The sequence below is a fragment of the Leptonychotes weddellii genome, chromosome X, assembly GCF_054177405.1.
Source record: "Leptonychotes weddellii isolate Sample4059 chromosome X, ASM5417740v2, whole genome shotgun sequence".
Taxonomy (NCBI): Eukaryota; Metazoa; Chordata; class Mammalia; order Carnivora; family Phocidae; genus Leptonychotes; species Leptonychotes weddellii.
In genome coordinates, this window is record NC_138385.1 from 16,960,744 (window position 1) to 16,988,377 (window position 27,634).

Here is a 27,634-nt window from a genome sequence, read left to right on the forward strand (position 1 = left end):
AGCGGGAGGGGAAGAATGAAGCGGGGGAAATCGGAGGGGTAGACGAACCATGAGAGAGGATGGACTCTGAAAAACAAACTGAGGGTTCTAGAGGGGAGGGGGTAGGGAGGATGGGTTAGCCTGGTGATGGGTATTGAGGAGGGCACGTTCTGCATGGAGCACTGGGTGTTATGCACAAACAATGAATCATGGAACACTTCATCTAGAACTAATGATGTAATGTATGGGGATTAACCTAAGAATAAAAAAAAAAAACTAATGATGTACTGTATGATGACTAACATAACATAATAAAATTTAAAAAATTTAAAAAATAAAAAAAAAATAATCCAGAATGTATAAAGAATTTTCAAATCTCTATTAAAATCTCAGTTAAAAATAGGCGGGAGATTTGGACAGATACATAACCAGAGGATGGGGCAAAATATGAAAAATGCTCATCATCATTATTTAGTAGATACATGCAAATGAAATATGATACATCCATATAATAAAATGTTATTTGCTATTAAAAAGGAATGAAGTACTGATGCATGCTATCATTTGGATGAAACTTGAAAATGATATGCTACATGAAAGAAGCCAATCACAATATATCACACATTCTATGATTCCATTTACATGGAATGTCCAGAATAGGAAAAGTCTGCAGAGATAGAAAGTAGTTTAATAGTTGCCTAGGAGAAGGGGAGGATAGAGAGTGACTGTCAGTTGGTATGTGGTTGCTTTTTGGAGTGTTGAAAATAGGATTAAATAAATTATGGCAATGGTTGCAAACTCTGTGAATACACTTAAAACATTGAATTGTAAACTCTAAATCATAGATTGTATAACATGGCAATTATATCTAAATACATTTTTTTAAAAATATCCAAGAGACTTCTGCTCAGGACAAGATCACACGGACCTTTTTGCCCAAGCTCCTTCCTACTAAGTACAACTATAAACCGTGGAAATAACTTCAGAGCAAACTGAAGGAGAATTCTGAAAGATGAAAGAGGAAGGTGTACTGTACTGGTTTGGGATCCCAGGACTGGAGAAACAGGACAGTATCAAGACATCCTATGTCCTCTCACCCAACAGAAAAAGGTGACCCAGGCCTGACAATTCCTGAATGCCAGCTTCATTTTAGCAACAGAAGGTAACCCAGGAAAGCTCATCCTTCCTCTAGATCAAATGGAAGTCCCACCTACAACAGGTGAGCCAGGCAGCACTACATATCAATAGCAGAAAGATAACAGAAAACTTTTAAAACACTTGGAAACGAAACTAACCTTCTAAATAATCCATCGGTCAAGGAGAAAGTCTCAAGGGGAATTAAAAAAATATATTGAACAGAATGAAAATACGACATATCAAAACTTGTGGTACACTGTGAAAGTACCGAGTGCTTACATTACTAAGTTCCTACCTCAAGAAACCAGAAATGAAGAGGAAAGAAAACAAGAAAAAAGCAGAAGAGAGGATGTATTTGAGGTGAGTCAGAGTGGAAAGGGCTGTTATTTAGTGGGAATAATGTAGAAATGGAATATGAATGAGCGGAGAATTAGAGAAGGAGATGACCTGGGGCATGTGAAAGGATTGCTGAGTGGCCTGGGGAACAAGCTCAGGTTGGAAATTTTAACTATTAGATGCACCAATATGTGGAGTGCTACTCCCTTCTCTCACAGTGGTCATTATGAGATTGGAGAGATCAGATTTTTGGAGGACCTCAAACCTGAGACTAGCACAGATGTGGTATTTGGAGGGCAGGGGGTTGAAGCTGCGGTCAGTTCTAAATCAATATACCATGACATCTGGCTGGATAAGAAAAGAAATAAAGAGGAAAGGAAGGGCTCGAGGTATTAGGCAACTCAGTGAGGCCAAATAGCAGATGACATGGCACCCAGCCACTGTTAGGAGATTCGAGTCACAGTGGTATATTGAACTTGAGTCTTCAGAAGTCCAGTCATGCCCAGCGATGCCAAGTGGCTGGGGGTGGTTGAAGTGCTAAGAAGCGAAAGGGCAGGGTGGTGAAGCCAGAGTGTATGGAATGGGTCTTCCATGTGGTTATTGTTGAGGTCCACCTAGGATGAGGACAGGACTTGGAGTGTTGAGGAAGCCTATTGAAATCGCCCTTAGAGTACGGGAAAGAGTGAGGATAATACCCACATCTACTCACTACTCTCAGCTCAAACCCTCTGGTTAGCAGTCAGTACTGGGGAGGAAAGTAAGAAAAACAATAAGATCAGGAAAAAACCTGGTTTCAGGGGAAGCCAGGAAGTAAAAGGAATGTTTTGAAACTACCTTTCAGCTTATCTGGCTTGTGTGTTGGTTTTTAAGCTGAGCAGGGAAAGCACAGGCAAACTCTTCTGGGGACACATTTTACTATTTTAATCCCGTAAAGTTCTGAGAATGGCAGTCAGAAGGTTTGTCTGAATGTTAATCCAGATCTCTGACTTCAAGCAAGTTGTTTCCCAGTAGAAGCCCTTGTGTGACCATTTATATAACAAAAAAGAGTTGGAATGGATGAGCTCTGTATTTCCCAATGGCTTTAATATGTATGGGCCCTAGATACAAATGCTAGAGTCCACCTGACATAGCAGTTACTGTCTAACACCTTGTCCTATCTAGAGAGAAAGGACCTAGGAGGAAGGAACAGGAGACTTGCTTGTTGAAGTGCAAATCCCATCCAAAAAACTGCCCAAAGATATCACCATGTGTCTTCTTGTCAGAGGAAGAATTCTAAAATGGATGGCCCAGCACACTCTAGTGGTTTAACACTCCAGCTTTGGAGACTGGCTGTTCTCCACTAACCAGATGTGTCATTTGGGCAGATTATTTGACCTCTCTGTATCTCATTTTCTTCAAGACAAAAATGAGGATTACAGTAGCCTGTATCTCATAGAGTGGCGAATATTAAATAAAATGTTGTATGTAAAGCTTCAAACCCAGTGGCAGATACTTTGGAAGAACTCAGTATGTGTCAACTATCATCATAATAATGATTATAATTATTATGGGAGGGAGCCAATATTACATTTCTGCTCTCTGTAAAACTCTATGCAAGGATATATCCTAAAGCAAAATGTGCAAAAATAAATAATACACATTTCACTTTCTGGGGCCCTGTCCCTGATATGGGAAATTTCCAAGCATGTCATGAAGTCTTAAGTTTTCAAGAAAGGTTGGAGGTCCCATCAATCAAACCACTACATGTTCTTCTCTTACCCCTAAAAATCATAGATTTCTAGATGTTTTCAGGTTTTCATTTTTCACTCATCTAAGGGGAATTTCTCAGTTGAGAACATCTAGCTATCTCTCCCTTTATTCCCCTCCTTTCCCCCTTTAGAGGCCTTCCTTTTAAGCTTCATTCTTTCCCCTACTTCTCCTTGATCCCTCCTTAACCATTTATTCTACTTTAACTCTTCAACTACAGTTCTTCCCCTGTCTTCCATTTTACTCCCCCTTCCTCTTTATCCCATATCCCTCCTCCCCTTTATTCCATGTCACCCCTCCATCCCCTTTATTCCCCATCACCCCTCCATTTTATCTTATGTCCCTCCCCTTTACCTGCCCATTACCTCTGCCTCTTTATTCCCCATCACCCCTGCTTTTTATTCCCCATAAATCCCCTTTTGTCCCCATCACTTCCATCCCTTTATCTCACAACACCCTTCCCCTTCATACCGCATCACCTCCTCCTCTTTGTTTCCCATCACCCCTCCCTTTTATCCCATATCCCCCCTCCTTTTTATCCCATATCCTCTCTCCCCTTTATTCCATGTCACCCACCCCTCCCCTTTTTTCCTCAACACTGCCTCTTTATTCCCCATCACCCCTGCTTTTTATTCCCCATAACCCCCCTCTTGTCCTCATCACAACCACCCCTTTATCCCACAACACCCTTCCCCTTTATACCCCATCACCTCTGCTCCTTTATTCCCCATCACCCCTCCCTTTTATCTCATGTATTCTACTTTAACTCTTCCATTCTCTTTATTCAACCACAGCTCTTCCCATCTTCCATTTTACTCCTTTTTACTCCCCATTACCCTCTTCTTCTTTATCTCATACCCCTCTCCCTTTTATTCCATGTCACCCACCCCCCTTTATTCTCCATCACCATCTCTTTATTCTGCATCACCCCTGCTTTTTATCCCCCATAACTTCCCTTTGTCCCCATCACCTCCATCCCTTTATTCTACATCACCCTTCTCCTTCATACCCCATCACCTCCTCTTTATTCCCCACCACCCTTCCCCTTTTGTCCCTATCACCTCCACTCCTTTATTCCACATCATCCTTCCCCTTTATTCATTACCCCCTCCCCTTTATTCCATGTCATCTCACCCAGTTATTCCCATCACCCCTCCCCTTTATTCCACATCTCCCCCTCTGCTTTATTCCATTCCTCTCCATCCCATTATTCCATGTGACCCCCTCTCCTTTATTCCTCTTCACTACCTCTCTTTCCCCTTCAGCTCCAATCAGAGCTTCCCAACTCACCAACACAATTTTCAAACTAAACACACACACACACACACACACACACACACACAGTAAGCCATGAATATGCTGCTGTCACAATACAGATGTTTATTAATGATTAAATGCCAGAGAAGTTTTAACAATCACAAATCTTCGAGCTCTGCGGTTGTTATCCATTGTGTGATCAATTTCTATCCCTCAATACAATACATTCTTCATTCTATGGACCTTAGCAGTTGTTACCCATCAATATCAGCTATAATTTTGGATGTCATACATAACCCATATCTGTGTGTTACCAGAGCATGTCCCGCAAATTTGTACCGTCCTGCATAGAGGAACTACAGAGACGATAGTTAAGAACATTTGTAATCAGGTGACTTTAGCTACTTGGAACTATGTGTTTCTACCTAACTAGCTGTTTTGCTGACAACAGGATGTGAACTCCAGCTGTCTGTAAAACAGATCTAGGTAATAAAATCAAATTTTTCCTCTAACTTTTGATCCCAGAAGGCTAGTTAGGCTTACATTTGAGGTTTCCCTGTTAGCGTGACCTGAGCCAAACTGCACAGAATTTTGAGAGTGGCTGTTGGATGAGCCATTGGTCTAAATAATTTGGGGGGGGGGAATCCTGAGGTGGTGGAGTTGCTGCGGGGACATGGCTATGAGTTGATGTGACATGGTTTAGCATTAATTATTTGTCAGCTGTCAGTAGGCTGACCTAACGTCCTAACATGCCTCTTGAGGGCCTTTCCAATTGAGCTCTCGGGAGGAGGGAAGGAAAGTCAGGAAAAACATGCAATTCCCTTTTGGGGGGAGGGAAAGCACCTCGAGATTTGTGAGCTTCTCTGGGACAAGTTATTTACCACAAATGTCACATCAATTAAAGGAAGGGCTGCAGTGTGGGAAGGCCAAGATCAGGGGTAAAAGAGAAAGGCAAGGTAGCACCAGGGAGCCTGGGCATGACACAGAAACATCTCTGCTTTTACTAGCTAAAGGGACCAAACATCCCCAGTGAAGGGGCTGGCAGTGTGTTTGGAATTCTCAGCCTGATCCGAGCATCAGGTGGAAATCCTTCTTACCCTCAGATCTTTACCTTCAACATTCTCCTCAATGTTTCCTGTGACATCCCAGGTCTACCCCCACCCTTTTCCCCTGTCCGGCACCTTATAGAAGGAAAAAACATCTAAGGAAAGAAGTAGCCGATGCCAGTTTTGGCCTCCTTCTCCCGGGGCACACGGAGCAATGGGCGGTCTTGCTCTGGAATGGGGGGGTTACCCGCTCCTTCCTCATCGTCATGGGAACGGGCAGTGCCGGAAGGCACAGCTGGCTCCTCAGAGGAACCTGGAAAATAGTAACAATGTTAACTCCTTATGGTTCTAGACTTCATACTTTGCACAGCACCCAAGGGACTAAGACCTAATTTTGCTCTTCAAATACAATACGAGGTAAGAAGTTAGGAATGAGTATCCCCATTTGACATGTTAAGAAAACCACAGCCTAACAGTAGAACGTAGATCGCTAAATCTAGGCCCACTGTGGAAGGTTTTGGGGGTAGGGCTGAGTTAGAGAACAGAAAGAGTGAGACAGATACCCCGTGCTCAGAGCAAATGGACAATACCACCAGGAAAGTGAGGAAGAGGGCGGCCTCCTAACAACCACCACCACCCTACAAGCAGCCTGACTAATTTCACTAAGCAAATGAGTAACAAAGCTGGAGCCGGAAGCTTACAGCACTTCATGGAGGGAAGAAAGCAGGTGTTGGTCATCAATGACTCTGGGGAGGACTTGTGGTTCATGACTTGGCCAGGCCGAGACTTGTTTTTAAGGAGTGTGGCATCTATAGGAAACATAACATATGCATCTTCTTTATGGATTGCCTTTGGACTCCAAACTGCTTTGGAGTCAAGATCGTTAGGTATTGGGACAACTTCCACATTCATGATTTCTTCAAGACTGGCAGCCAAGTCTGGCTGAAGGTCTGGAATTTTGTTGAGAATGGAGATTTCTTCAGGCTCTGGATCCAAATTGCTACCTTTGGCCTCTTCAAAAGTGTTGGCTTGGTCTTTCTGAGAACTGGGAATTTCGTTGTGAATTTGAGCATCCTCAGGCTCTGGAACCACATTAAGAACTGAGTCTTTTTCAAGATTGAGGTTTTCTTTAGAGTCTTGGATTCCACTGATATCAGAGGCTTCTTCATGTCCTGGGATTTCTTCGGCATCTGGGGCTTCTTCACTGTTTGGGATTCCACTCACATCTGAGGATTCTTCCTGGTCTTGCATTTCATCAAAATCAGACACATCTTCAGGGCTTGTTACCACATGGAGAGCTGGGACCTCTTCAGGGTTGGAGTCTTCTTCAGAGCCTGCAATTCCATTGACTTCTGGAGTTTCTTCCTGATCTGGAATTTCTTCAGTATCTGAGGTTTATTCATCATTTGGGACTCCATCAAGAGTTGGCACCTCTTCAAGGTGGGGACAGAGTCTGAGAGTCCATTAACCTCTGGGGATTCTTCATGATTTAGGATTTCATGACTCCCAGGGGCTTCTTCAGGGCTTGGCACCACATGAAGAGCTGGGACTTCTTCAAAATCAAGGTCTTCATCAGAATCTGAAATCCCATTGACCTCTGGGGTTTCTTCATGGTCTGGATTTTCTTCAGCATTTGAGGATTCATCATTTGGGATTTCACCAAGAGCTGGGACCTCTTCAAGACTGGGATCTTCTTCAGAATCTGGGTTTTCATCATTACCTGAAGCATCTGTGTGGTCTGGGATTTCGTCTGCTTCTGGGGCTTCTTCATTGTTCGGGATTACATGGAGATAGGGAATTTCTGCGAGGTCAAGATTTTGGTTGTCTTCAAAATCTGGTCCTCCTTCAAGGTCAGGGCTTGGGTTTTCTCCAAGATTTGGGATTTCTTGCACATCTGGGTCTCCTTCAGGGTCTGGGACCATATCAAAATATGGTATTTCTTCAAAGTCCGGGATTTCAGTGAGTTCAGGAACTTCATCATCAGGGTCTAGAATATCTTCAAGGGGAGGAAGATCATCAAAATTCAGGGTATCATCATCATTGTCATCATTGTCATCATCATCGTTGTCATCATCATCTTCATCAAGCTCTGGGATGCCTTCGAGATGTGGTCCTTGAATCTCAAGATCATTTGGGATCTCAACACCTTGAACTTCCCCAAGGACTACTCCTTGATTGAGATACTCAAATACTGGCTCTTCATGGACTGACACATCTTCCTCAGAGGATTCATCTTCCTCAAGGGGCTCATCTTCAGCAAGGACCTGGCCTTCAGGAAGGGCCTGACCTTCACCAAGGGCCTGACCTTCAGCAAGGGTCTGACCTTCACCAAGGGCCTGATCTCCAGCAGGGAACTGACCTTCATCAAAGGGCTTGCTCTGAGCAAGGACAGCAGCCCGGGCTTCAGCAGAATTTTCCACTGGATCAGAAAGTAAAGCATCCTCTTCCATCTTTATGCGTGCACTCCTGGATTGGAATGAATTTGAAAAAGCAAGTCAGTTTTTATACTTAGGTTGTCTAACATGATGGTGGTCTGGGATTAGAAGCCCCCACAGGCTATGCTGCTTCAGGCTAAGCTTAAACAAACCAAGAAAACACTCACTGGATCTTCCTCAAATTCCTGCGTCTGATAAAATCCAGGGCTTCAGGACTGGATTTCCACACACGCTTAGCAACCTGCTTCTGAATATGGGGAGGCACCTGAGGGTAAAATGAGCAATGTTAGCCTTTATTGCATGACATTTTTAAATTTAGACTCATCTCTAGCAGGTACCCAGAACTGAAGGCACCATCACCAGCTAATGCAGGAGGAATTTCTGGGAGATTTTGTGGCTGCCTGCTTTGGCTACTCTCAGGGTTGCATGTACCTCTCCCTTGCCTTGTTAATAGGAGAGAAAAAGCTGTGAAGTAAGTTTGTCCAGAGGTTCCATTTACCTGGAAGAGGATATCCCAGTTATCAATCATGGCACGGACCACATTGACAGAAGCAACATAGTGGTCAATCCCCAGTCTTGTCTTCCTGGACTCCCTCTTGGCAAATCTCCCCTTCTTCAGGAGAGCAGATCCAAACACCAGAGCCAAATTGGTGGAAGTCATACGGTTGCCTGAAACCTATGAAAAGGAAAGCAGAAAGTGATCGACTCTGAGGTGGTGATGGAAATGACACAAATAAATGTCTCTTTTTGTTCTTGTTTCCCTCTCCTACTGTGTGTCTCTCTCTCATATACTCCCATACATGTCCCCTACTACTCTCATTACCCTTTTCCAGAGTTTTGTTTTGTTCTGTTTGTTTGTTTGTTTTACCAATTGTCCATCAATGCCAATGGAGTCTTCGCAGTTCTCAGTGATTTTATGCAGGGCCTTCAGCAGACGCTCCAGGGTGTCACTATGGCAGGGTGGCATCAGGTAAACCAGCAGCTGCAGGGCAGAAAGCTGATCCTGCGGCTTCAGAGCTAGAAGAAGGAAAACAGGGGCTGGCTCAGGGGGCTAGCCTTGGCAGCAGCCTGATACCAAGAGAGATGTGATGATGCTTGAAAACTGAGGAAGGCTATGGAGAAAGTACCCAGGCATTTTGTCTTTGCTCATTCCCAAAGCATTTGAGCTCAGGAACCCTAAAAGCAAGAAAGTGCTCCCATCAAAATCAGACCCCTTCTATAGAACCTAGGTTCTTCTTTGCCCTGAGAGGGCACACACAGCTTCAAGAAGCTCTAGAGAAATTTCCAAACAATAGACTTATAATGTAATATGAAGAGATGCAAGGAAAGTAATCTGGATTCTGGTGCTTATTCTGTTTTAGTTCCTTGGGGTCCTGCAGCCAGAGCTCTGTCCCGAGACCCCCACACCCCCATATTCCTTTCTTTGCCTGAGAAGGGAGAGCATAAGACTCACTTGCTGTCAGAAGGAAGGACATATACAGATCATCTGGCAGCAGAGAGTCCTTCATATCCCGGAAAAACTCCTTGAGGAGCGCAGCCACATCATGCACGTTCTGAGTGTCATCCAGCACGACGTCCAGACCTTGATCAAATTCTTCACGGAGCTAGGAAAAAGGGAGAGAATACATGGACCCTCTGCCCTGCCCACCACAGGCCACCTCCTGTCTTATGCTTCAGTGGAGGTAGCTGGCAATATGGTGTGCCTGAGGGGTTAGAAAGAATACCTTGATTCCCCCCACACACACCAGGCATGAAACTCCCTCAGGTCTGTGGGGAAGACCCCCCCACACACACACACACCTGCTTTTCCTCACTCAAGGAACATAAGTATAAACATAACCAATTTACCTCACGCACTCTCTCCTCCGAGTATTCCAGGGTGAAAATCCCCACAGTGCTTAAGCCTGAAAGAAAAGACCAAGGGATGCTAAGCATCTCTGGTCCCCTTCCCCACCGCATTTCCCCTCTCCCCAGCTGAATCCCAACCCCAGCTGGTGGCAGGGGAATGTTCCCATCCTCAAACCTGTGACCTCTTTTCTCTCCCCATTTCTAGAACACCATTCTTTCCCTTTAATTGCCTCCTACCTTGATTTAACAATCATTTTCAGGTCCCCTTACCATGTTTTTCAATGAAGCTGCAGCAAGCCTCAACAACCTGGGGGATTTGTTTAGCAATCGGATTGAGGCTCATCTTCCTTTTGGATCCCAGAAGTCGCTGGCCAATTGGAAAGGAAATCTTGGAAAGCTGCAGGGTCTGCAGCAGCAGGGCCCCGTCCTCCAGTTCGGCCAGGCTGTCCACAGACACTGCACCCTGTGGAGAAACCCAGACTATCTTAAAAATGGGGGCAGGGGGCGCAGGAAGGTCTCTTCAGACCTTCCTGAGGATTGCGTCACATTAATAACAGGAGACAGTCTCTTCGTGGCAAGCCAATTACAGGCCTCCAACGTGTTCTGTTCACCTCCCCCTTCCTCTGAGGACACAGGTCTTGACCCTCCCCCCGTCCCCCGCATCCCCGGATGCCTCAGTTAGGGCCACTGCCTGAAACCTGGAGGGTTGTTTAACTCACTCGACGCCCACGGCGAGTAAACTCCCGGGGCAAGGAGGGCTCATCCCGCCTGCGACTGAAAAAGCGCCTGATGCGGCCAAACATCCTTTGCACCACGTTTCCCCGACGACGGCCCGCAGCCTGACCCGTGGATTCTTCAATCTGCATCGCGGCTGTTAGTTCAAGATGCTTGCGGCGGGTAAGCTCATTCACGAGCACCTCTTCCAGACGAATACCAAATGTCTTGAGTGATACGACTTGGGAGCCAGGGAGAGAAAGAATGAGAAAGGTCCACGCTCCGCAGCGCTTAAATCAGGAGGAACTGCAGGGGCTGTGGCACTCCTCTCAGCAACCGCCCGCAGCCAACCCCACCCCTCCAGACCCGCAGCCTCCCTCCTGGAGGAGTGAGCCAAAAAGACCCTGCAGTGGTTTGGCGGAAGGACTCAGCTCCACTCAAACTACCCCGACGGAGCTAAAGGTCCCTGCCTTAAGTCCTGCCAGGGGGGGTGACAGCCTCGAAGCAATGAGGGCAATTTCTTCTGGGCGATCCGTGTGGGGTGCGTGCATTGGGAAGGCTTAGGCAGATCAGCTAGGACCGCCCCGTGCCTGCAGCTAGCGCGCCATTTCCTGAAATCATCCCCTACAGGGTTTGGGGTGGGGGAGTAGTGCCCCCAGAAGCAGTGGGCCCCGCCCAGCCTCCAGGAGCCAGGGACACAATATGGGAGGTTGCGGGGTGGGCAGCATCCCATTTAGTTCCTAAGAAAAGTAAGAGAGCCCCTCACCCCTCTGCTGTCCTCTCAGAATCAGAAACCACTTCTCAAAGGTGTTTGGACGGTCAATAGGTAGAGCTATGGGAAGAGAAAAAGAAAAGACACGCACGCTCACACAAAAAGGATTTAATAAATGTCGAAAACATTGCAATGCACTGATCCGCAGGGAGGGGGGTGGCAAACAGCTGGGTCCAGCCCCCTGAAAGTGTTGTGCTTTCTCCCAGCCTCAGTTTCCCCGTTTGACAACCTATCCACCACACCTGAGTCTCAAAGAATTTAAGCAGATCAGACGATTGGAGGCGCCGCGTGCGCACCGCACACCGTGTCACGCACGGCAGTAGCTGCACACAAGGCTTCCAGCCTCAGTTGCGGGCTCTGAGGCGCCGGAACAGTGCAACAGGCTAGGGGAGGGGCTCCGCCTGCGGCGCCGCGGCAAGTAGGGGTCTCCAAGTTCCTGCTGGCGCGCTCGCGCCCCGGCTGCCGTCGGCTCCCCTCGCCACAGCCCGAGAAGTGGCGATTTGCGCCGTCCCGACGCTCAGACCCCCGCAGCGGGGTCTCCTCGACCCTCGCATGAAGCCCTCAAGCCGCTGCCGCTGCGCGCGCCTGGCGAGCCCGCCGCCCCCCGCACTTTTCACTGTCGCGGGCGCGCCCCTCGGCCCGCGCGCCCCCTCCCGCCTCCCCTGGGCCGCCGAGTCCTCTAGCACCCCCGGCCCCCCACACGCTCCGACCCCATCCGGGGCTTCGTCCCGCTCGCTCACCCGCAGCGGGCTGAGGTGGGCAGCTCTCGCAGCGCACCTCCAGCCGACGCTCCCGCGCCCGCACAGCCCTCCCGCCCGGAGCCCGGATTGGCGCGTGTCTCTCCCACTGTCTCGCTATCTCCCTGGACTCGCCGTCTCTCGAGCGCGCCGTCTCTGTGCGTTCCAATCCCTTCTCGGAGTGTCCCTTTGAGCCTCCGCCTCGCTCTGACTCGTACGCGCACCGCACCTGGTGCGTCAGTCTCTTCACCTGCCCTCTGTCCACCTGTCTGTCCCTGCCATCCGCCCGCCTGTCTGACCGCCCCTCAAGCCCCCCAGTCTTGGACCCAACTCAACTAATCTTGACCTCTCCCACAATTCAAGCACCCTTCAACTCCCGCTTCCTCAGTTGTCGGGGCGCCCGGGGACCGGAGCGGGAGCCCCTCCCACCCTCCTGGACCCCAGACTCGGCCCTTCCCGCCCGGGGGTCCGCTCGCCGGAAGGCGGGGACGCCACGCTCCCGGCGGCTCACCTCTGTCAGGTTTGAATTCAGAGAGGAAATGTCTGGCCACGAGTTCGTGGTAAGCAGTCTCTTGCAGCTTCAGACGCTCCAGCTCCGACAGACTGTGTATTGATATCATCTTCGTCCTGCGGTCCGGATTGTGTCCTGGGGCTCCTCCCAGGACGTTCACTAAAAAAATGAAGGCGGACAACAACAGCAAAGGGGGCATGATTCTGGGGCACAGTGTCCTTGCTGCCTTCAGAAAAGGAATGCAGCCACCCATTCTGGAATCGGATGATTATCAAGGCTGCATCATCCAATTGTCACTGGACCTGGTGGAAGGAGCTATGGGGGGGTGGGGAGGGTGACAAAGGGGGAGGGAAAACTGGGAGGCGGCTTCACCCTCAAGGAGAGCTGCCTCTGGTTGCTTATTTAAAAAAAAAAAAAAAAAAACTTAAAAAAAAAAATCAGCCCTGAACCCACAATCCAGAAAAGAGAAAACCCAATTAGGAAAAAAAAAAAGACAGAAAAGAAAAAAGAAGGAAAAAAAGATTAAAAAGAAAATCAACCAACCTTATTCACAATTTTAAAATGTACACTGAGGCAAGAATAAGGTAATATTGTCCATCAATTAATTAGAACAGTGATGGGGTTCATTTTTATTTTTTAATCATACTACTCTATGCTGTCCAGGTTGGATGAAATTTAGGCACATCCATCTAGGTTAGGAGCACTGAAAATTTGTACAACTCTTCCAGAAAGCAAACTGAACACCTAAGTATGGAGCCAAATATCATCCCCAGGCCCTTTGACCCAGTAATTCCCTTCTAGGAATCTATCCTAATGAAATCTTCCTTTGGACGGGAAAAACCATATTTACATGAGCTATAACAGGAAAACATGTAAGGGGGAAAAGGTAGCCCAGCAACAAGACTAGTTATATAAATTATGGAATGACCACAGTCTGGAAAATTATGTAATCATTAAAGTGATGTTTACAAAGAGCTTTTAAACAGCAAATAGAAAATATAGAATTGTATTAATTATGATTACAACCATGTGAAGAAAAACATGCATAAAAATAAAAGACTGAAAAAATGCACCCCAATACGAACAGCATCTGTATTAAGTGGTAGGATTTGGTTTGCCTTTTGCCTTTCTCTATTTACCAAAAATTGTGCAACTTGATTATACGATTCTTTTTTCATGAACAAAATATCAGTTTGTACCAAAACAAACAAACATCATTTCGAGGCCATTTCTAGTGAGACTCCCTACTACAGGATTGGATGATCAGAGTGAAGTTTGTCTTAGTGTATTGGCAAACCTGTTTTATATGTCCCTTCTCCATGGTACCCACTATCTCAGACTGCTCCTGGGCTACATAGGATCCCTCAGTGGGGATCTCCCTGGACCCCATACAGCATTCTTTCCTGCACATCCTGGCCTCTGTTACTCATTTATTCTTTCATTCATTCATTTTTTAAAAATCTATATGAACTACCCACTTTGTGCCAGGCACTAAAGATTCAAATATGAACAAGATAATACTACTCTTTTCATAAAGGATCTAACAGTGCAGTGAAGGAGACATACAGGGCGGCAACAATTTACAAAACCTTGTGATAAGTCAATGGCCAAGATATAATCAAAGTACTGTGAGAGCAGAAAGGAGGAAACATCTAAGTCTGCCTGGAGACAGCGCTTGGGAGAGGGGCGGGGAGTCCAGAAAGAGAACAGCTTGTGCAAAGGCAGAGAGATGGGAGAGAGGTTGTTATATTCTTAAAGCTGTCTAAAGGGGATGGAAGGAGACAAATCTGCATAGGCAAAGATGAGCTCAGGAATGGCCCTGAAAGCCATGTTATGGAGCTGGACCCTTCTCCTGAAGGCAGTAGGGAACTACTGCAGGGTTTTCAGTGGGAAGTGACAGTCAGAGCTGCAGCTGGAAAAAGCACAGGGAGCAGTGAAAAGCCTGGTTTGGGTAGAGAGTCTGAAGTAGGTAGATCAGCCAAGAGGCAAAGAGATGTTGATACAAGCCAGTGTCACTGGGGCTAGGGCAGGGGATGGATTTTATGGGTAGAATTGATGGAACTTAGGGGAATTGTAATAAAAAGGAAAGAATTTAAGACAGCTCCAAAGGTTATGGTTTGGGTGAGTGAATGGATGCTGGTTCTTGACAGAGAAGATAATTTGGGGGAACTAAACCTTTGACAAGAAGGGAAGTGGTCATATGCCATTTTTTTTTCTGAGCCCCCATTTGCCATGGAGTTTTATGGTAATATTCTATATATTATAATTGAGTTGGGGGGGCTTAAATTCCAAAGATCAGGCAATGTGGCTTTAACAGAGGAAAAGTAGGAAGGAGTTTATCATTCAATAATCTAATAAACGAGCTCTGTCCAAAAGAAACACACAAACGCACAGACCCACAAAAATCCCACCCCTCTTCTGTTTCCAAAATTCACTTTTGCCCACTTTCCTTAATGGCCAAAAGTCATGCATGGCAATAATAAACTCCTGCCAGATAACTGAAGTGCAGTATGAGAAAAGACGAGGAGTCTTTCTATGGCTTCGGAACTGAGCTAGGAGGAAAATCTTTAGCATGGATTTTTTTAAAGCTATTTCAACTGCAAAGCACCATCCCCTGGACTCAAGGTGAATGCCCAAGCCCAACCACCAAACTGCATCCACAAAAATATCATTTTAACCAAAGATATATGCACAGCACCCACCTCAGTCCCAGACTAAGTCTCTAGCAAGACCCCATTCACAATAGCAGGTCCAGAACCTATTAGCCCAGGGTCTCATCCTGACATATACAGCCTAGCTCTGGCTGAATTTTTCTGACATTACTCCCTCTTTCCCCCCTTTCTCCCTTTTTTCCCCTTTCCCCCCTTCACCCCCCTTTCCCCCTTTCCCCCTTGCCCCAATTGAGACATTTTTGTACCTGTTTTGCAGCTGCAGCTACTTCTTCCAAGGCTTCCCAGATCTGGTCATCCAGAGTAGGCTGGTTCTTTAACCCAAAAATCAAGATGAAAATCAATCCCTCTCTCCCCCCAAAATAAGGTAAGAACAAACAAGAAAACCTCAAAACAACACCAGCCAAGAGAGAGAGAGAGAAAAGCCTTTGAGAGATGAGTCAGCCTCGATGCTTACAATTACGAAGGAAATCAAAGGCCTTAGAATAAACCGTTTGTCATTGCCTCCTGCTCAAAGATAGAGGGCTAAACTTAAGAGCAATCATATGCTGCAGTTGTGCCAGTAAAACTGACACTGTCTTGCTTGCCTTCAAGTCTCTCAAGGCACCAGGAGAATACAAGACAGCAGCAGAGTTAGGGAGGCCAGTGTGCCCAGACAGGAAGCAGATGGAAAGGGTGGGGAGGGGGGACAAGTAAGCAGGCTTCAACACCACCTAGAGAGAGAGGCACAGTAGCTGGTTCTTGAGATCTGAATACTTGTCCTTAGGCCTGGTTTTCCAAGCTCCTCACAGGGAACAAGGTGCCAAGAGATCTCTCTGGCTCCAAAGTGTCTTCCCCTTCCCCCTTCAGCATGCCATGGGGTTGGCCTGAAGTGACCATGACATCAAAAAAAACAGGAGAAGGAAGGGGAAAGGGGGCCTCTCAGTTTTCAGCCTTGAATTCAAGACATTCCTTAGACAAATATTCTGGTGGCCCCTGGAGTTAGAGCTAAGTAGAACTAAGTGCAAAGCAGAGCTTTACAATCTCTTAGCTGTGTGACCTTAAGAAAATCAGTTGAATTCTCTGAGCCTCAGTGACTTCCTCTATAAAATGGGGAAATGATACAATACCCATTTCAGCAGTTGTGTGAGAATTAAATGAATAAAGTATGTGTGCTATTTAGCATTGGTTTTTAATAAACACGTTGATCTTGAAGTTTCTTTGCAAAGGGCCTGAGTTTACCAGAAAATATCAGGTTTCAAAAGTAATTACATAAAATTAGAATTTGCATCAATGCATACAACATCTTACTCTGTTCAAGCTCTTTTACTAAATTTGAATTAAATTAAAACAGGTAAAGAGATCTTGGGAGACTGTTGGGAATAGATCTTTTCTCTTCAATCTCCAATGACATCAGGGGCAAGTCAAAAAAAAAAAACTTACAAAATTTAGGAAAACTAACCGTATAGGTCCATTTTTCAAATGCTATTATTCAGGTTAGTAAAATGCCTATATGTCTCAAAATTTATTTTTCTTTCAAACATCCAATTTTACATTGTCACTGGTGAAAGAAAGCGCAATTGTATTTAGATCAGTCAAAGGGCTAGGATAGGGCGCCTGGGTGGCTCAGTTGGTTAAGCGACTGCCTTCGGCTCAGGTCATGATCCGGAGTCCCGGGATCGAGTCCCGCTTCGGGCTCCCTGCTCGGCAGGGAGTCTGCTTCTCCCTCTGACCCTCCTCCCTCTCATGCTCTCTGTCTCTCATTCTCTCTGTCTCAAATAAATAAATAAAATCTTAAAAAAAAAAGGGGGGGGGGCTAGGATATTAGCAGATGCCAAAAGAGAGAGTTTGAACAAAGAGCAGAGGGACACCCAGAGCAAGGCTCTGGCAATATCAAAAAGGGAAACACACGTAAGTGGCATCAAGCTTGTTCCTCACGTCCTCCCGAAACGCATGGCACAGATGGAGAAACAAATTAACGTCAGAAAGGTCACCCGCTTTGACATTGTGAGGACAGAAATGCTTTCAGCGAGGCATAAATCCACAGCCCTCACATTTTGGAGGACTAATTTACTCCATTGCCCCCATCAAATAGTTTGGGATTGCGCAGTGCTCACTAGTAAACACTTGTGAGAATAAAAGTGGGGACTGCACCGATGCCATCATTTGAATCCTCATAAACTAGGCACTTTATGGCACCATCAGAATTTTGCTCCAAGCCTCTGATTGCTCCTCAGAGTTTGAGGAATCGATAGTGGATGAGGCAGGCATTGCGTCCAGGTTATTCAAATGTCTACAGCCAGTGACAATGGATAAAGACATCCCCAGTAATATATCACGACATAGGAAAGAGATACAGGTCTCTAGATAAAAACATTTGGGCACCAGTTTGGTCTGCTGGCACAATACCTCAACCATCCCTGAGCATTAATGAATTAGCCTTTAAGTTGTTACCCTGTAACCTCCATTTCAGCAAAGGCTGCAGTCATGATGAACAAAATGGCTCATTTTATCCTATGCAGTGATGGTGCGCCAAGATAATTAAATTTGGGGACAGTGTTCTTCAATATGTGAAGTCAGCCCATCACGCCGTAGCCGAAACTCATAAACTGGGGGTAGTACTGTTAAAATATATTGAGAAAGGGTGGGGAGGGGGGACAGCTTCTGGCTTCAGGAAAAAAAAAAAAAAAGAATGTTTCAGGAACTGCTTAGTATATTAGAATGGATCAGAGAGAAGGGACCTTAGCCATCACCTAGTCCATAGCTTCCATTCCACAGTTCAGAAAACTGAGGCTCAGAGAGGGACAGGAGTTTGCCCAAAGCCACACAGCAATTTGACAGCAGAATCTAGACAAGAACCCAGTTCTTCTCAGTTCTAGGGCTCTTCCCACTGCTCCACCCACCTTTACTCTTAATAGCTGCCAAATAACACATGGCTAACTACCAAAATCAAAAGAATGGACACATAATCAAAGTTTGATTCCATAAGCCAGGGGAAGTCACATCTGAAGGCAGGCAACCACCATGAATTACAATCTCTCTGTAAAATAAGTACAGTCACCATTCTACAGAATGTGGGATGCCCTTTTTTAAATGTTATTAACTGCAGAAACTACTGGAGCCCAGGATGGTGAAAGGCAATGTTTATGCTACAAACGTCCCAAAACATAGTGTAAACAAGGTGATGGGACACCAAATACAAGGAGCTATAGATATTCTCACTAGCATCTGTGGGATGTGTCAGAGTGCACAATAGTGCTGGCATCACAAGCCGTGTCACCCTTTATCTGTTTTCCTCTTTTGGTTGCTGCTTCTAGTATGTCATGGCCAAAAAAGTAAAGAAGATGTTCCATCAGTAGGAGGTAACCTGCTTTTGAATGTCTAATTTGTCTCGTGCTTCTCATTTTCTCAAAAGCTTTCAATATGCCCATTATCTCTGGGCCTTAACACACAGTAGGTGTGCAATAAGTGTTCCTTAGGTGAATCATAGGATTTTAAACTTTGAGGGTTTTGAGAGAACGTAAGGGTCTTGTAATTAAAACAGACACAGTTATTCGTGATTCATGGATAAATGAATCATGCTATTTTATTCTCACAATAACCCCTGGGAAGGAGGGGGGTGGGGTATTATGTTTCCCCATTTTACAGATAACAACAACCTAGGGCTCGGGAGAGGTTGTGACTTACCTGAAGTTGCACAAAAAAGGCCATGGAGGAATCTGATCTGGGAACCAGCTGTCCCTACCTATCCTCAGGCCAGGCCTTGCCTTTCCCACCAAATCATGGTATTTCTTGGTTGTTCATCTGCTGCCCGGAACTGGGACAGTCTGAACTGTGACTGCATTCTTTCCTAAGAAGGCAGCTGGATTTCTGAGGTCTTATTTATACACACTATTCTTGGGAAATGGGAATAGAGGTAGATTAGATAGGTCAATTGATCGATTGATTGTTGGCTATGAGAAGTAAAGAAGAAGAAGAAGATGATGATGATGATGATGATGAGAGAGAGCTGGCTCAGAAAGACTATTATGAAAGATAGAGGAGAGGAGCAGATAGAAGAAAAAGGCACCAAAAGCCCTGTGTGTTCCTCCCACCACATCCCTCACCCTGGCCTACCCCCAAGCTGACAGGATGTCATCCTAGAAAAGTCCTGAGATATGGACTGGAAGTTGGGTTCAAATCCCAGCCTCTCCACATGTAAGATCACACACTCACCAACCAAGTGACCTGTAGCAAATTATCTCATGCTTCTGAGCCTCAAGTTCCATCACCTTACAAAATAAGAATCATGATACCTATTAGGTGTGACTGTGGTAAAGATTAAATAAAAGACAGGGCAGAGTGAAATAATCCTCCAAAGGACACAGTGCTGTACCAAGGTGAGGAATTGCCCCCCATAATATCTGAAAGTGAAGTCTGAGCAGAAGTGCCACTATCTGGAATGAGGCAGACAGTTTCCCCCCTGGAGAGTGCCTTTGCCCCATCCTTTGGAGGCAAAAATGGGTACTCAGCCCCAGTCAGCAGGAAGCACACTTTCAGAGGGGATGAGTTCAACTCTTTCTTCACTGTCTTTCAGTGATCAGAGATGCAAGACAACTAACTGTGTGTGGAGGGCGGACGGGGGGTTAGTCTAGGCTGTGAAATGTAGACAAAAATGAACTGGCCCACAAAAGGGATTTAGTCCCCACCTTTGTCTTCCACAGCACACTGTGCAAGCCATCTATGCTAGGGATGGGGGAGGAAAGTGGGGAGCCATCTGGAGTGGAAAACCCCAGTTTCTGCCCTTGGGATCTTACAGCCTAGTTGGAGGTCACATAAATGTCAAGAGCCTGAAGACCTGTCAAGAAAGGCCCATGGGTCTAATATCATTCTTCCCTGCACTAATTTAAATACATTTCCTCTCCTTTTTTCCTTTAAGGAATATTAAGAATTGACTATTTCCTCAGGTCCACTAGCACTAGGAAGACCCTTACTCAGCTGTACGTTTTCAGTAACCTTTGATTTATTTTCCCCATCTTCTCAACTCCCCTGTCACCCCAAGCCCCCCCTCTTTAAGACACACTCCCTTTCAAACACAAGCATTCATTCTCATTGACATCCACGCACACACACACTCTCAAGCTCTTTCACATATGTATTTTTACACACACACACACACACACAGAGAATGTATTTGCTACAACAGAGAGAAGGAGAGAAATAAGACCCTGCCTTCAAGCATTTGTACCTGCAGACCACAGCTGGGGCTTCTACAGAGTGGGCATAAGACAGAAAAGACCAATGGAGACACTCCCCCAAACTGTCTGGACAGACCCCTAGGAAGGAAACCTCTAGAATAAAGTTGTTCTCAGAATCTATGCTGAGAGCTACCTCTTCCCCATCTTTGTTTCCCCACCCCCACCTGCTTCTCTTCTCCTTTGATTGTATCTTCTCCCCAACAAGCATCCAATTTGCTGCCAGTTTTCTTTTTCAAAATCCTGTCTGAGTGGCTGTCATAGAGAATTGGGGCTGTGGGAGATGTTTTCCCCGGTAGTTGTCATGCTAAGAATGGTATTTTAAAACTACATTAAAATAACCAGATTTTTAGGGGCGCCTGAGTGGCTCAGTCGGTTAAGCGTCTGCCTTCGGCTCAGGTCATGATCCCGCGGTCCTAGGATCGAGCCCCACATCGGGCTCCCTGCTCGGCGGGAAGCCTGCTTCTTCCTCTCCCACTCCCCCTGCTTGTGTTCCTGCTCTCACTGTCGCTCTCTCTCTCTCTGGCAATTAGATAAATAAATAAAACCTTAAAAAATATTAAAAAAAATAACCATATTTTTTAAAATATCAGTGTCTGTCTAACTACCTATCTATCCCCTCTTCAAAATTAGACCACCGTCTCGGCTATGATGCAGTGAAAAAAAACCCTAGACCAGGAATCAGGAGGCCTGCCTAGTTACTAAGCAGCTGAGTGGCCTTGGGAAGGTCGGTGAGCATCTCCAAGCCGAAACACAACTGGGGTAATTTATTATCATCCTGTCTATCTAAGAGCACGGCAGAAATACAGATCTCAAGTCTGCGGAGTCCTTGGTACTTCCACAGGACTTCTCCAACTCCAGGACACGGGGCCACACTGCCACTGTCCACAGCTGGGAAGAAAGGGCGCCCCTCGCCCCTCCGCAGGCCTAAGGGCGCCAGAGAGCTGAGGGGTCTAAGCGGGTCTCCCTCTCTCTCCCTCCTGGCGCCGCAGCTCTGCTGTCTGCCCTTGACCCTCTTCCCCTCTCCTCCCCCCCCCCACTCCCCGCTAGGTGACGGCGGAGGGAGAGGGGAGGGGGACAGGGACGAGAACCCGCCAGGCGCGAACTTTGCGCCCTCTGCCTCGGAGGCTGGTCCTGGGCCTCCGGCTGCCACCCTGCCCCAGAGCGCGGCCTTCTGGCTGGGGTGCGCCACGCGCGTCCCGCCCCGGTGTGGCTCGAGAGAGCGCAGAAGCTGCAAAGTTAAACAAAGCCCCGCGACGCGCAAAGACCCCTCTCAGCTCCCACTCCCTGCCGAGAATAAGAAAAATTAAAATCTTGCTCGCGAGCTCGAGGTTTGAACATTGAACGCGAAACCCTGTAACTTGAGCAGCACTCGCGGGCTTCTTCTCCCTCCCTCACGTCGGGTCCTCCCTCGGGGACCCTCACCTCCCACTCTAGCCCCTCAGTGAGCTGCACTCAGGTCCCTGGAGCCCTGCCCCTGCACTACCTCTTGGCGACCCTCCTGGTCCGGCCACGGAATAAGTGGCTGCGTGACCCGCTGGTCAGTTGGGCGGCTCAGCCGCGGCCCGTCCCGGGACGAGCTGCAGGCTCAGCGAGCGCTTAGCTCTGCCGCTCAGATTCCCCCACTCTCTGTAAAACCTTCCGCGGTGGGGCAGGGGCTGCTGATTCATAGCAATTTTCCACGCAGCAGCCAGCTGAGTGCCTTACGCATACCTGTTTGCTAAATTCCCTGGGTTACTCCCACTGTTTCTCGCTGTACCCCACAATCTTCGCTCCCTTTAGTAAAGCTGATCTCTCCTTCAAGATTCAGCCCAAGGGTCCCTTCCTCTGAGTGCTCCAAATTTCCCCTCCTCTGGCCATACTACACAATCTCACATTACAGGCGAAGGAAAGGCAGAAGTGGAGGTTTAGATGGCTAAGAAACTTACCAAAGGGCACAGAGATAATCAGTGGCAGAGTCAAGAGGAAGACCCAGAACTCCTGGACCGAAGCTCAGCGCACTTTTTGCTACCTTTCATTGCTTCCCCTCTGCCCTTATTTGTATGGCACTGGAGGGCAGGGAACATCTCTTGTTGGCCCTTTGCACTCAGGGACTGCACCAGAAATAACCCCCTCCCCTCCTTGCCTCATGCTTCCAGCTCCTTGTTTCTCATCTTGTCCAGGGCCTCTGCTCTTGCAAACTCAGAGACAAAAAGGTCATTTTGTTCAAAGTCCAGTGCAAGAGCAAACAGAAGCTGACTTCACAAAGTCCTCTACCCACCTGGAGGAGAATGGTCTCAGTAACCCCACCCCCCCCACCCCCGCAACACACAAACTGTAGTCTTCATCTTTCTTTTTGTACCTTCTTGGCACCTTGCGAAATCAGAAGGCACTCACACCTGCCCAAACCATCTTACCTTCTAATACCTCTTCCAAAAAATGCTGCCCTTCCAATCTGCAGCCCAGCACTGATATGTACAAATCACTGTTCAGCCAAGCAAAAATATATTATGCACAAGTACTAAATATTTTCATCTGATGCAACAAGGGTAATACGGGGTTATAAACGCAAGCTCTCAAGTGGGGAGAATTTCAAATATGCAATTACACCCCCTCCCAACTGGATTTTCTCCTCTCCTGGACAAAGTAAATGGACAAAGGGAGGGTGTTGTTGATGCAGAGGGACAGAAATGGAAAAAGAAAGAGGAGAGTCAAGAATGCCAGAGACTATGGGTGACCCTGGCAAGAGGGAAGGCACGGGAAGCAGAGCCTGGGCAAAGGAGAGAAGGAATGAGAGGGAGGGGGGAGGGGAGTGGGCAGATGCTGACTCCAGGTGTACACAGATACTGGGGCAGCCCAGGGAGACATGGACTGACTCCCCAAAGGCTCAGGGAGGTGCTTTCAGGGACCTGGATTGGAAGTGAGATCCAGAAGTCCGGTGGCAAGTCTCTCTTATTCCCTAGCAAAGGGAGAGAGCTTTTGGCTCCAGCAGCAGAATGGGTGGCGCTCTTTACACTTGAAGTACCACCTCACCATCATCAGGACCAGGAAGATGCCCTCTTCTCCTTCTCCTCCCTCCCACCCCTCCCCCCACAGTAATTCAATAAATCTTACCCAACACAGGAATGTAATTTGAATGCCCAGGGCAGTTTTCCTTTCCATTGAAGAAGAGGATCTCTCCCTCTCCTCCTGCTGAAAATGGGTTGGGTGCTGCCCCTTTATACATTCTAGAGCACCAAATCAGGAGAGGGGGAGAAAGGGAGGGAGCTGCAGTTTGAGGCTGGTCCAAATGGTCCCTGGCATCTCTCTCTCTCTCTCTTTCTCTCCCTCTCTCTCTCTCTCTCCCTTGTTGGATTTTTCTGTAGCCCCTCCTTCTGGCCGTGGCAGCTCTGCTCCCCTTCCTCACTGCAGCATCCTGAGCCACTTCCCCCACCTTTGTGATATGGGACTGATATTGGGGAGCATCTTTCTGGTGATGCTTGCTTTCTAATGTGGGATCCTAGACTGATAAAGCAGGGAAAGATTTTAGTTGGGAGTGGGTGGGTGTCACAGAAGATGAAAAGAGAAACCCATTCAGGTAGCCAACTGCCTTGTCAGGAAAGCAACACAAGTCAGCGTTGGGGGCCGTTGGGAGTCATGATTTGAACCTGAGTGCATGTGGAGCCAATTTAGGCAGAAGAGCGACAGGTTGTTGGCTTGGGTTACAGTGATCGCCTTGGTAACATAAATACATAAATACTGCACAATATATTAGTGAAAAGGTAGATCACTGAAGATCACTCAGTCTGTTTTCTCAACTGCAAAATAGGGGAGTAAATGTTCACCCTATAGCACCATGGGGAAGAGCGTGTGAAATAGCATCAGTAAAGTACTTAGCACATGGCCTGGCACAGAGCCCCTTGCCCCCTGAACTTCCTTCTTGTGTTGGCCACAGGAGGGAAAAGAGCTTTCCCAGGGTTACATAGCAAGTAGCAGAGTCAGGATTGGAACTCGGGTATCCCAAACACCCCCCCCCCAAGAAGGGTGCTTTCCACTTCACTTCCTCCTCTAAGAAGGCTGTCAGGGCTCTCCTTGGGGACCCGGCTGGAGTGGAAGTGGGGAGGTGGGTTAGGAGCCGATTCTATGCATCTGTATGTAGAGATTCTATCACTTAGCACCAGCCCCAGGGGCTCAGGCATCTGCTTCATCCCCATGCTCATCATCACTCAGGTAATCTCCCCATGCCATCTTGGACGGATTCATTGCCACTTTAGCACCACCCCTGCTGCTCAGCTCTGAGACTGTGAGTCACCCTCTAGCTGGCCAGGGCCTCTGCCCTCCAGGAAAGAGGCTTTCTTCTTAATTGACTGCAGAAGCCTCAGCCGCAGTGGAACAACGCCCTTCCAGGCAGCCTGAGAGATGGACAGCTTTGAGGAGGAAAGGAATAGCCCCCTACCCCAAAGCCTTCGTCCTCTTCATCCCCACAGTGCCTGGGGTGCCACTACTGGAGTCCTCTCTCTGGATTCCTTATGATAACTCCTTTGGTGCCCTCAAGTCTCAGCGTTTCCAAAAGATTTTACCCAGGACATGTCTTTGCCGCATGTACACCGCCACAGTGCTGGGTCTGCCGCTGTGCTAGGCACCCGCGAGACATAAGGTAAGAGATGTCCCTGGCACCCAATGAGTGTTCACGACAAATTTTTTAAAAAGATTAACGTGGCAACTTGGAAAGGAGGAGAAGAACACAGGGAGAAATAAAATAGGAAGTACCTGTGAAGAGTGGAGGTGATGGAGAGAAGGGCCTCGCCGCAGCCCCAAGGACTGGGGCTGTGACCTGGAATGTCTTGTGACTATCAAGTGGCATCACTAAAATCACTGGTGCAAGCATTTCCCTTAAACACAGAACATCGCTTAAGTAATTGAATGCTAACTGAACCCCTGTCCGTCCTCTGCCTTTCTGGCCTGGCTTGGGGGCATCATCTGGTGGCCATATATCCCTCCCTCTGATTCCCGGGTGCCCCAAACTTTCAAATCTTTATCTTTGATTAGGGTTGGGGAGAGGAGGAGGGACTGGAGAGGAACGGAGGTCTTCCAGATCTTAACTGGGATAAGCACTTTGCATGTGTTTCCTCCTCCCAACTTCACAACCACCCCGCCGACTTAAGTCAGTGACTTGCTAAGCTAGTCTGCTAAGCCTGCAGAGTCGGGATTCGAACTCCAAGGACTCTCGGAAGCCTCTGGCACCGAGCTTTACAAAATGCGCCGCAGGGGGCAGATGTCCTCTTCCTCCACCTCTCCTACACCTGCCGTCCATCTCAACGGAAAGGATGAAAGCAGGCGACGAGAGCCAGATGGTGATCTGGCCGCGGAGCCTTCTGGAGTGAGCCCTGTATCCTGTAGCCTGCACCTCAGAGTTTCCTGCTGGGGCTACTTCGCCAGGAGTGCAAAGCACCTTTGGCGACTCTACCGCCCCCTGCCGCCGGTGGCTCCCCGGCCCTGGCCGCCATTCTCAGGAGGGCTTGTGCGCTAAGGGAAAAAAAACAAAACAAAAACAAAAACAAAAACCTCACCGGTAGCCCAAGAGCTGTCACAGGCTGTTGCGGGCTGCAGATAGCTCTACCAGATTTGGTGACATAAGCGGGAGGGAGGAACATTTATGACGCCCTACTATGTGTCCAGCGCGGGGTCAGTGATTTTTATGCAGAAAATGATTTGCTTTGCAAAATAGTGAGTTCTCCATTAAGAAAAGTCTTCAAGCTAGGTTAGGACAGGTTTCGCAAAAAGCTTCTCTGCAGATCTAAACTCCTTACTTCTTGAAACCAATAAAGCTCTCCACCCTTAACAGTTGTCCACTCTTTCAGGGAGAGGAGGAAAAAGCACCCCCTGTGGCGCAAAGGTCAAGGCGGTGTAAGGGTCTGGGGGAGAGTTCAGGAGGAGGAGCCTCCCGGGGGGTCGATTATACGAGGAAGCAGGGTCCCCGCCGAGCCTTCACGCTCACTACACGCCGGCGGATTCCCCCGACCTTCCAGTTTTCCTGCGTTGCGACTGGATCCCGCCTGGACCCAACTCAATCCCTTTGCTTGGGACGGGGGAACAGGCGCTTTAAGGGGGCAACACCTCAGGTCAAAGGGAAAAGAGCCTCTGTGCCTGCTCCGCCTCGCTGGCCCATCCCCCCTCCTTCCTTCCCCTCCTCCTCTCCTCGCCCCCTTCTCTTCCGCCCGGAGGGAAGGAGGGGGCGGGCTGTGTGTGTATGTATGTATGCATGTACGCGTGTGTGCGCGCGCGCGCGCGGGTGCAGTTCGTCTGTGTGTGCGTTCGGTGTGTGGCTGGGTGTGGGGTGCGTGTGCGCGGCGCACGTTTTAGCCCGAGTGCTTGGTGTGGAGTGTATTTGGTTTGCGCTCGGACATGGAGCATGTGTTTTGTGCGGTGTTTGTGTGTGCACGCTTCTAGGGTGTACGTTTCTGCCCGATTATGGTATGACTCTGTGGGTGCGATCCGGATGTGGGTGTGTTCGATGTATGGTTTCTGCCGGGGTTTGTGGCCGTGCTGTGGTGAGTGTGTAAATGTGTGCAGTGTGCATGTGTGTGTGCCTGTTGAACCTCACGTGCATATGTGTGTTTGGTGTGTGTTTACCCTTAGATGTGTTGTGCCAATGTGAGTTTATGGGTGGTGTTTGTTGGGGTGTATAGTGTGTGAGTGAGTTCATGAGCGAGATGTCTTTATGTGAGCCTACTTAAGGTGTGTGTTCAAAGGTTCATGTGCATGAAGGTGTGGGGTGTGTGTGTCTTTGGGTGTGATGTAGTCATGTGTGTGGCGGGGATGCATGTGGCTAGTGTATGTGCTCAGATGGAGGGTTGGAGACCGTGTGTATTTTGGAGTGGGGTTGCAGCCTGAGTGTATGGGTATGGTGTGTGAGAGAACAAGGTTGTCTAGAGAATCCAAGTGACTGTGTGCTTGGTGGGGTTTTTTTAAATTTAATTTAATTTTATTTTATTTAGTTGGGGGTGGGGGCGTTGCGCCAGGACTGGGACGAGGAAGGAGGTAGGGGTCCGCGATTCGGGCAGGGTCACCCGCAGGCCTGCCCTGTCCCGTCTGGGTCCGCCTGCCCCTGGCTGGTGCGAGCAAGGCCCGCTGGGGCAGGGCGTGAGCTTACCTGGCTGCTTAGAGGAAAGAAGAGGAGGGCGCGGCACGTGATTGGCCAGGTAGGGCGCCCAGGGGCGCGGTGCAGGGGCTGGTGGGAGTAAACTGGAGAGATTCTTGGTCATTCGCTCGACAC

At 47.8% G+C, this 27,634-nt stretch overlaps 1 protein-coding gene across 5 annotated transcripts in view; it reads right to left on the reverse strand.

Annotated features, from left to right (window-relative positions):
- Positions 1 to 4,563: 4,563 nt before the first annotated feature.
- Positions 4,564 to 27,634, reverse strand: part of ARHGAP36 (Rho GTPase activating protein 36) — a 119,844-nt gene continuing 96,773 nt past the window's right edge. For 2 of the 5 annotated variants that reach the window (XM_031037023.2, XM_031037020.2), the window contains exons 2-13: positions 12,519 to 12,677; positions 11,265 to 11,330; positions 10,504 to 10,739; positions 10,055 to 10,247; positions 9,785 to 9,840; positions 9,390 to 9,540; positions 8,805 to 8,953; positions 8,436 to 8,612; positions 8,104 to 8,201; positions 7,861 to 7,967; positions 6,203 to 6,310; positions 4,564 to 5,814 (exon numbers count right to left, since the gene is read on the reverse strand). In XM_031037023.2, the coding sequence (XP_030892883.1) occupies positions 5,657 to 5,814; positions 6,203 to 6,310; positions 7,861 to 7,967; positions 8,104 to 8,201; positions 8,436 to 8,612; positions 8,805 to 8,953; positions 9,390 to 9,540; positions 9,785 to 9,840; positions 10,055 to 10,247; positions 10,504 to 10,739; positions 11,265 to 11,330; positions 12,519 to 12,627 (1,608 nt within the window). In that variant the 5' untranslated portion in view covers positions 12,628 to 12,677 and the 3' untranslated portion in view covers positions 4,564 to 5,656. Of the gene's footprint in view, positions 5,815 to 6,202; positions 6,311 to 7,860; positions 7,968 to 8,103; positions 8,202 to 8,435; positions 8,613 to 8,804; positions 8,954 to 9,389; positions 9,541 to 9,784; positions 9,841 to 10,054; positions 10,248 to 10,503; positions 10,740 to 11,264; positions 11,331 to 12,518; positions 12,777 to 15,435; positions 15,502 to 27,634 lie in introns of those variants that run through there. The other 3 variants (XM_031037024.2, XM_006741547.3, XM_031037022.2) reach the window with 3 other exon arrangements.